This window comes from Rhea americana, unplaced genomic scaffold, assembly GCF_003343005.1.
Source record: "Rhea americana isolate MKP2758 unplaced genomic scaffold, rheAme1 scaffold_21, whole genome shotgun sequence".
Classification (NCBI taxonomy): Eukaryota; Metazoa; Chordata; class Aves; order Rheiformes; family Rheidae; genus Rhea; species Rhea americana.
In genome coordinates this window covers 7938943-7947958 of record NW_028186258.1, presented here as the reverse complement: position 1 = coordinate 7947958, position 9016 = coordinate 7938943, and the positions used below count along the sequence as shown (strand labels likewise).

The following is a 9016-nucleotide window of genomic DNA, read 5'->3' as shown; positions in this document are numbered from 1 at the left end:
CACTGTGCACGGGGCTGCACCCTGGGGTGCCATGCGTAGGGCTCACCAGGGCTGTGTTTGGGGCTTGCTGGGGCGGCTGGACTACGGGGAGCCGAGCTGGCCCTCCCCAGCGGCTCTGGGGGAGCCGAKGGGAGGAGGGAGCCCAGGGGGATTTGGGACGATGCCGGGGGGTGACGGTGCCTGTTCTCCCCCGGCCGGGCCAGCCGCTGCCTGAGCAGGAGTACAACGGGAACCCCGACTCGGTGGGCTACAGGATCCGGTACGCGCGGGCGGACGGGCGCGGGCGGCCGCTGGTGCACGTCGTCCCCGACCGCGTGGAGCGGCAGTACACCATCGAGGACCTGGAGGAGTGGAGCGAGTACCGCGTGCAGGTCCAAGCCTTCAACGCCGTCGGCTCCGGGCCCTGGAGCCACGTGGTGGCGGGGCGCACCCGGGAGTCAGGTACCGCTGTGTCCCCGGGCCGCGCCGGGCGCCCGGCCGCCCGCGCCCYGCCCTGACTCGCGCTCTCGTCCCCCTGCCCAGTGCCCTCCTCCGGCCCCACCAACGTGTCCGCGCTGGCCACCACCTCCAGCAGCGTGCTGGTGCGGTGGAACGACATCCCCGAGGCCGACTGCAACGGCCTCGTCCTGGGCTACAAGGTGAGCGCCCGGCCCGGCGGGGCTCCGCTGCCGCGCAGCCGCCGCGGCGAAGCCCGGCGCCGTCACGCGGGCTGTGTTGCAGGTGTTGTACAAGGAGCAGGACGCGGAGGCGCCGGCCCGGTTCTGGCTGGTGGAGGGCAATGCCTCGCGGAGCGCCCAGCTCGCCGGGCTGGCCAAGTACACGCTGTACGAGATCCGGGTGCTGGCGTTCACCCGCATCGGCGACGGCRTGCCCAGCCGGCCCCCCGTCCTCGAGAGGACGCTGGACGACGGTGGGTGCCGGCGCTGGGCGGAGGAAGGCGTCCCACGGCTCTCCTCCGCCCCAGCCGCTTCCCYGGGGGTGCCGGTCCGGGATCGGGGCCCCGCCGCGAACCCCGTCTCTGTGCCCCGCAGTGCCCGGACCCCCCGTGGGCATCCTCTTCCCCGAAGTGAGGACGACCTCGGTGCGGCTCGTCTGGCAGCCGCCCGCGGCGCCCAACGGCATCATCCTGGGTAGGCGTCCCGCGGCGCCGGGGTGCTCGTTGGGGAGCCCCGGGCTCCCGGGGCCGCAGGGCCGGGGGGGTCCCGGGAGCAGGGGTCGGCCCGGGCCGGCGGAGGGCAGCGCCTTGAGACGCCCCCGAGCGCCCGGGCACCGCTGGGCTTTGCCCGCTGCGCAGCGAGGCGCCGGGCCGGGCACGTGCCCGAGCCCCCATGCCCGGGGCAGGGGGAAGGCGGAGGCGGGGGGGGATGCAAGGTTTGGGGAGGGGGGAGGCGTGCAGGACGGCGTCGCAGCCCCGCCGTGCCGTCGCCTTCCCCGCAGCCTACCGGATCACCCACCGCCTCAACACCAGCGCGGCCAGCGCCGCCGCCGCCGAGGTGCTCGCCCCCGGCGCCCGGCAGTACGCCGCCGCCGGCCTCCGGCCCGAGTCCGCCTACGTCTTCGGCGTCGCGGCGCAGACCCGCAAGGGCTGGGGCCGGGCGGCCGAAGCGCTGGTGGTGACCACCGAGAAGAGAGGTAAGGGCCGGGGGACGGCGGCCGGAGCAGGGTGCCCCGCGCGCCCCCGGTGCTCCCGTGCCCTTCCCGTTCCCCCCCCCTCCCCAGATCGCCCGCAGCCCCCCGGCAAGCTGCTGGCGCGGCAGGAGGACGTGGGCGCCCGCAGCGTGCTGCTCTCCTGGGAGCCGGGCAGCGACGGGCTCTCGCCCGTGCGCTACTACACGGTGCAGAGCCGGCAGCTGCCCGGCGGCGAGTGGGCCCCGCACTCCGCCTCCGTCGGCCCCAAYGCCACCGCCTTCCTCGTGGACAGGTGAGGCACCGGCCGGCCCCAAACCAGGGCGCGGAGCCGCGYGGCGCCCGGCAGAGCCGGCGGCTGCACGCTGCCTGCAGGCTGCCTTCGGGCAATTGCCTCCTGCACCGGCTTCCCCCGCGCACCGGCTTCCTGCGTGCCTCGATTTCCCCCCGTCATGCACTGGATTCCCCCGTGCACCGGTTTCCTGCATGCCTTGGTTTCCCCCTGTCATGCACCGGCTTCCCCCACGGTGCACCAGCTTCCCCCGTGCACCGGTTTCCCCATCGTGCCTCGGTTTCCCGCGTGCCTCGGTTTCCCCATCCGCCCCGCCATGGGAAGCGCTCGCACCAGTGGTGCAGAGCGGCCGGGCCGGCCTCCCCGTGCCCATGCCCGTGCCGGTGCCGTGGGCGAGGGGGCGGCCGCGGGCCTGACGCCGGCCCCGCGGCGCTGCCCTCGTACAGGCTGAAGCCCTTCACCTCCTACAAGTTCCGCGTGAAGGCGACGAACGACATCGGCGACAGCGACTACAGCGAGGAGTCGGAGTCGCTCACCACCCTGCAGGCCGGTGAGCGCCCGGGGGCGCCGGGTCCGGGGACGGGGTAGGGGTAGGGCTAGCGCCTCACCGCCCCTTCTGCCCCGCAGCCCCCGAGGACGCCCCCACCATCCTCTCCGTGACCCCTCGCACCACCACGTCGGTGCTCGTCCGCTGGCAGGTACCGTCGCCCGCGGGGCCRGGGCCGGGGCCGTCTCGGGGCGCCGGGCAGCCCCGGCTCGGAGCGCCCCTCACCGTCCCCCCCGCGCAGCCGCCGGCCGAGGACAAGATCAACGGGATCCTGCTGGGTTTCCGCCTGCGCTACCGCGAGCTGCTCTACGACGGCCCGCGCGGCTTCGCGCTGCGCGGCCCCGGCGGCCCCGGCGCCGCGTGGGCCCAGCTCACCCGTGAGTGCAGGCGCCCCCCCGGCTGTGCGTCCTGCCCCCCAGCCCGCGCGGAGCCCCGGGGAGCCGGGCTGGGAGCCCCGAGCCCTCCGCGGAGCCCCGGGGAGCTGTCACGAGTCACCGCGTTGTCACCGCGCCGGTTTGCAGCGCCGCTGGCTCGGTCGGGCTGCGCCCGGACCTCTGCGCGCTCGCCGCGCGGGTGCCCGTGTGCGTGCGCGGGGTGCCGGGGCGTTTGCAYGCAACGGGGCCCGCGCACGGGCGTGCGGCACTGCGGGGGACCGCGGTCGCGGCCGTGCCGGGGCCTGGCCCCAGCGCTGGGCTTTGCCCCGTTCCCCCGCCTCGGCGGTCCCGGACGCTGGGGCGCAGCCCCCGGGGGCGGGGGGGTCCCTGCTGGGGCGGGTGCCGGGGAGCGAGCGCCCTCACCGCCCGCCCGCTCTCGCCTCCTCGTGCCGCCCAGCCGTCTACGCCGTGCACAACCTCAGTGAGGCCTCGCTCACCCAGTACGAGCTGCACAGTAAGTCGCCGCTCTCCGGGCGCGTCCCCCACCCCCCCGCTGCCCCGCGCATCCCTCTGCCCCCTCCTTTTGCTCCTGGGGATGCCGCGGTCTTTCCCGGCTGGGTTCCCCGGGGGGCGGCGGGACCCGGCGAGCGGCCGCTCGCCTGTGCCCAGYGCCTGCCCCCGCCGGCCGGGGAGGGGGCTCCCGCTCACCCCCTCCCCTCCGCCGCCGCAGACCTGAGCAAGCACCGGCGCTACGAGATCCGCCTGAGCGTGTACAACGCCGTGGGCGAGGGCCCCCCCAGCGCCCCCCAGGAGGTCTTCGTGGGCGAAGCGGGTGAGTGAGCCGGCGCCGGAGAGGGGCTCCGACGCCCCGGCACAGCCCGGCCTCCGGCGTGGCACCCCGCCGCTCCCCACGCGCAGGCCCCCCTGCCCCCCACGCGGGCCCAGCCGGCAGCAGGGGGGCTTCGCCCCGCGCTCGCCGTCCCGGTGGCGGTGGGAGGGCGGCCGGGCACTGACGCCGCTGTCGCCGTCACCTCCGGCTGCGCAGTGCCCGCTGCCGCGCCGCAGAACGTGGCGGTCCAGGCGGCCACGGCCACCCAGCTGGACGTCACCTGGGACCCGCCGCCCCCCGAGAGCCAGAACGGTGACATCCAGGGCTACAAGGTACCGCACCCCTCCCTGCGATGCCGGGTGCCCCGGGGAGATGCTGGGGGGCTCTGGATTCCTGGGAAGGGGCTAGTAGAAGCTGGGGAGACACTGGGAGCCCTGGAAGGAAGCAGGGTGCCCTGGGCGGGTGCTGGTCCTTGGGCAGGTGTTGAGGAGATGCTGGGTGCCCTTGGGGGGGTGCTGCGTGCTCTGGGGAGGTGCTGGGTGCCCTTGGGAGGATGCTGGGTGCTCTGGGGAGATGCTGAGGACCTTGGGGTGGGTCCCAGCCTGCCTCCAGCTCCAAGCACCCACAAGGCAGCAGATGGCGCAGTTGGTCCTCGGATTCCGGCTGCCAGGACGGGGATGCTGCCGGGAACGCTGCGGGAATGCTGCTGGGGGGCTGCCAGGAATGCTGCAGGGATGCTGCTGGGAAAGCTGTGGGGATGCTGCCGGGATGCTGCTGGGAATGCTGCCGGGAACGCTGCGGGAATGCTGCTGGGGGGCTGCCGGGAATGCTGCTGGGGTACTGCTGGGAACGCTGCGGGAATGCTGCGGGGATGCTGCCAGGGCACCGTGGGGAGCGTTCGAGCCCAGAAAAGGGTCCGAGGAGGCAGGCGCCGNCTGCCGGGAACGCTGCGGGAATGCTGCTGGGGGGCTGCCGGGAATGCTGTGGGGATGCTGCCGGGATGCTACTGGGAATGCTGCCGGGGGGCTGCCGGGAATGCTGTGGGGATGCTGCCGGGAATGCTGCAGGGATGCTGCCGGGAACGCTGCGGGGATGCTGCTGGGGGGCTGCCGGGAATGCTGCAGGAATGCTGCAGGGATGCTGCCGGGAACGCTGTGGGGATGTTGCCTGGGCGCAATGGGGAGCATTCGAGCCCAGCAAAGGGTCCGAGGAGGCAGGCGCTGTGCTGAGCCCGGGGCTCGGCCCCCTTCTCCCGCAGATCCACTTCTGGGAGGCGCAGCGGCAGAACGAGAGCGCGCGGGTGAAGACGCTCTTCCTGCCCGAGAGCGGGGCGAAGCTGAAGAACCTCACGGGCTACACCTCGTACTGGGTCAGCGTGGCGGCCTTCAACGCGGCGGGCGACGGGCCCCGCAGCACCCCGGTGGCGGGGCGGACGCAGCAGGCAGGTGGGGCCCGCGGCTCGGCTCCCCGTGGCACCCAGCCCTTCCCCGAGCGTGGCCGCGGCCCCCGGGGCTCTGCGGGGATGGAGCACCACGCGTCCAGGCGCAGCAGAAGTCGGCCGGTGCGCCTTGATGCTCCAGCTCCCGCTCTTCCCGCCCCACGTCTGCTGCCCGCGCYGATGCCTTGAGCGGCGACCGGTCCTCGGGCTTGTCCCGGACGGTTTGCAGGTCGGGGAAGCGCCTAGGTGGAATCGCTGGCTGAGGCTGGGCCAGCTCGTTGCCCTGGTGCCCCGCAGCGGGGAGTGGGCCCAGCAGGCAGGGAGCCGCCCCGCGGTGCCCCGTCTCCGGTGCCCGGAGGAGGAGAGGTGGTTTTGCTGGAAGGGGCCGCCGGGCCGGATCACCCCGGGGCGCGCGGCGCATCCCTGCCCGGGAGCGCTGAGCCACCCCTGCCGCCGCCGTCCCCTTGCAGCCCCCAGCGCCCCCGGCTCCATCAGGTTCAGCGAGCTGACCACCACGTCGGTGAACGTGTCCTGGGAGCCGCCGCCGCTGCCCAACGGCCTCCTGGAGGGCTACAGGCTCGTCTACGAGCCCTGCACGCCCGTGGACGGTGAGGGCCCGGCCGGGGCGCCCCGCGCGCGGGCTTGGGGGGCCGGGGAGGGGGCCGCCGCGGCGCCCGGGCACGGCTCAGCCTCCGGCCCCGCAGGCGTCAGCAAGATCGTGACGGTGGACGTGAAGGGGAGCAGCCCGCTGTGGATGAAGGTGAAGGACCTGGCCGAGGGCGTCACGTACCGCTTCCGCCTCCGCGCCAAAACCTTCGCCTACGGGCCGGAGGTCGAGGCGAACGTCACCACGGGGCCCGGGGAAGGTAGGGGCGCCCGCGCGGGACCCCGGCCCCGGGCAGGACCGGGACGGCCCCYGGCGCCGCGCCGTCCCCGCGGCACCAACTCCGCTCCGGGTCCGCAGGCGCCCCCGGCCCCCCCGGCGAGCCCTTCATCTCCCGCTACGGCTCGGCCATCACCATCCACTGGTCGAGCGGGGAGCCCGGCAAGGGGCCCATCACCAGATACGTCATCGAGGCCCGGCCGTCAGGTACCTGTCGGGGCGATGCTGCGGGCAGCGGCTCGGTGCCGGCCGGGGCCGGGTGCCGCGGAGGGAGGGGGCCACGACGGGGCAGGGTCCTGCCGAGCCGGCGGCCCCCTGCCAGCCTCCCGCTGTCTTCCAGACGAGGGGCTCTGGGACATCCTCATCAAGGACATCCCCAAGGAGGTGACCTCCTACACCTTCAGCACGGACATCCTCAAGCCGGGCGTCAGCTACGACTTCCGCGTCATCGCCGTCAACGACTATGGCTACGGGACCCCCAGCGCGCCCTCCCCCGCCGTGTCAGGTGGGCGGCAGGGKGTGCGGTGCCAGCGTCCCCRGGGYGGGGGGACGGGACGGGATGGGACGGGATGGGACACCGTCACCCTGGGCTTTCTCCCCATGGCCGCCGCGGAAATCCATCCTGCCCGGCCTCACCTGGCCCCGCAGTCCGGGGGGTCCCGCTGCTGGCAGCCCCCTGCCAGCCCTCCCCGTGCAAAGCCTCCACCATCCCACCCCAGCCCAGTATCCCCCCCCTCCCAGTCTAACCAGTTGTCTCGTGTGGATCCCACTCCCTGGGCAGCCCCGTGCCCTGCAGCGGGGTCCCCCCACCGGGTCCGTGCCGGGGCGGACCCAAGCCCCCCCGCCCCGACCCCCTGTGCTGTGTCCAGCCCAGAAAGCCAACCCCTTCTACGAGGAGTGGTGGTTCCTGGTGGTCATCGCCCTCGTCGGGCTCATCTTCATCCTCCTGCTCGTCTTCGTGCTCATCATTCGCGGGCAGAGCAAGAAGTATGCCAAGAAGTCGGACTCGGGTGAGCACGGTGGGGAGGGGGCGGGAGGGCCAGCACCCCCCGCCGGGGTGGTGGGACGGGCAAGCGGCTCCTCCGGGGGCCCGGCGACCTCCAAGGAGGCTGCTGCCGGCTTCGGGGAGAGCACCGGGAGCTAGGGCTGCGGAAGACGGCTTGTCCGGCTGCGGAGGCACGGCCGCCCGGGGGCTCGGCCGAGGTCGCYGGGATTAGTCAAACACAGCTCTGTTTTCTTAGCTGTATCAAGGGCTCAAATTGTGGGGAAAATCCAGACCTCCTCGTTAAATAAACAGAGCCGCTGAGCCGGGCGCCAGCAGGGATGCCGCGGGGCCCGGCTCCGAGCCGCGGCGCTGGACCCGGACCCGGACCCGGACCCGGGGCGACCGCGCTCCCCGCTCCCTGGCGGCCGGTGCCCAGCCCGGTGCCGCTGGCACCCAGCCGGGACCGTGCTCCTTCCGGAGCCAGAGCCAGCGCCGAGCACCCACACGCCGGGTCTGGGCCGCTGCGGCGCCGCGTTGCCCTCGGAGGGCTCCGGGAAGGCTCTGCGGGGGCCGGAGGTGGGTGGGGAAGGTGGGGGGCCGGCCCCGGGCTCAGCAGCGTGTCCCCGCAGGGAACGGCGCCAAGGCGAACGCCCTGAGCCACGGCGAGATGGTGAGCCTGGACGAGGGCAGCTTCCCCGCGCTGGAGCTCAACAACCGGCGCCTCTCCGTCAAGAACTCCTTCTGCCGCAAGAACGGCATCTACACCCGGTAGGGACCCCTGCCGCCCCCCCGGGGACCTGCTGCCCCCCTGGGGGACCTGCCAACCCCCAGGGACCTGCCAACCCCCAGGGACCTGCCATCCCCCTGGGGACCTGCCATCCCCCTGGAGACGTGCCATCTGCAGGGACCTGCCACCGCCCCGGGGACCTGCCATCTGCAGGGACCTGCCACCCCCCCAGGGACCTGCCACCCCCCTGGGGACCTGCCATCCCCCTGGAGACGTGCCATCTGCAGGGACCTGCCACCCCCCTGGGGACCTGCCAACCCCCAGGGACCTGCCATCCCCCTGGAGATGTGCCATCTGCAGGGACCTGCCACCGCCCCGGGGACCTGCCATCTGCAGGGACCTGCCACCCCCCTGGGGACCTGCCAACCCCCGGGGACCTGCCATCCCCCTGGAGATGTGCTATCTGCAGGGACCTGCCACCCCACAGAGACCTGCCAACCCCCGGGGACCTGCCATCCCCCTGGAGATGTGCTATCTGCAGGGACCTGCCAACCCCCGGGGACCTGCCACCCCACAGGGACCTGCCACCCCCCTGGGGACCTGCTATCTGCAGGGACCTGCCACCCCTGGGGACCTGCTGTCCCAGGGACCTGCCACCTGCGGGGACCCGTGCACTGTCCTCCGGCCCCTGCTGCAGCCACGCGGCAGCCCCAGCCCCCTCCAAAGGATAAGAGATGCCAGGAGGGTCTCGGCACAGCTTGGGGCAGGATCTGGGGGGTCCCGGGGACCCGGGTGGGCTCTGCCCCGCGGGCGGCACGGCCCCGAACGCGACTCGGAGCAGCCGGTTGTCGCCGAGGTCCCCGCCGCGGCCCAGCCCCGGCAGCCTGCACTACTCGGACGAGGACGTGGCCAAGTACAACGACCTCATCCCCGCCGAGAGCGGCAGCCTGACCGAGAAGCCCTCGGAGGTCTCCGACTCGCAGGTACCCGCCCCGGGACGCCCGCGAGCGCCTCCGACCCCGCGTCCTGCAGCGCGTCTGGGCTGAGCGAGGCTCTCCCGCCCCGTGCCGTGCCGTGCCGCGCTGCCGCAGCGCCTTGCAGCCCCCCGGGGCCGGGGCAGCCCCCAGCCCTGCCTCCGCCGGGCGGTGCTTTCGCCTTGGCGCCGGCCGCGGACCCGCGCTCGGCTCCCTCTCGCTTCAGCAGGGCTCGAGAGCCTTCGAGGAGCTGTCGAGAGCCGCGGGAGCTGGGCGCTGCGGCCGGATCGCTTTGCCGGCGGCAGCGCCGCRCCGTGAATGGGCCCTTTGTGCGGGGCCCC

The 9016-nt window shown here is 74.3% G+C and overlaps 1 protein-coding gene across 1 annotated transcript in view; it reads left to right on the top strand.

Annotated features, from left to right (window-relative positions):
- Nucleotides 1–8747, top strand: part of SDK2 (sidekick cell adhesion molecule 2) — a 28924-nt gene extending 20177 nt beyond the window's left edge. Inside the window, exons 18-37 of the mRNA XM_085304798.1 lie at nucleotides 204–441; nucleotides 523–638; nucleotides 721–910; nucleotides 1032–1130; nucleotides 1438–1632; nucleotides 1720–1921; nucleotides 2365–2468; nucleotides 2546–2616; nucleotides 2707–2842; nucleotides 3297–3353; nucleotides 3570–3671; nucleotides 3885–4000; nucleotides 4927–5113; nucleotides 5577–5714; nucleotides 5811–5972; nucleotides 6071–6196; nucleotides 6330–6494; nucleotides 6859–6999; nucleotides 7604–7742; nucleotides 8558–8747. Of these exons, the coding sequence (XP_085160924.1) occupies nucleotides 204–441; nucleotides 523–638; nucleotides 721–910; nucleotides 1032–1130; nucleotides 1438–1632; nucleotides 1720–1921; nucleotides 2365–2468; nucleotides 2546–2616; nucleotides 2707–2842; nucleotides 3297–3353; nucleotides 3570–3671; nucleotides 3885–4000; nucleotides 4927–5113; nucleotides 5577–5714; nucleotides 5811–5972; nucleotides 6071–6196; nucleotides 6330–6494; nucleotides 6859–6999; nucleotides 7604–7742; nucleotides 8558–8747 (2874 nt within the window). The remainder of the gene's footprint in view (nucleotides 1–203; nucleotides 442–522; nucleotides 639–720; nucleotides 911–1031; nucleotides 1131–1437; nucleotides 1633–1719; nucleotides 1922–2364; nucleotides 2469–2545; nucleotides 2617–2706; nucleotides 2843–3296; nucleotides 3354–3569; nucleotides 3672–3884; nucleotides 4001–4926; nucleotides 5114–5576; nucleotides 5715–5810; nucleotides 5973–6070; nucleotides 6197–6329; nucleotides 6495–6858; nucleotides 7000–7603; nucleotides 7743–8557) is intronic.
- Nucleotides 8748–9016: the final 269 nt, after the last annotated feature.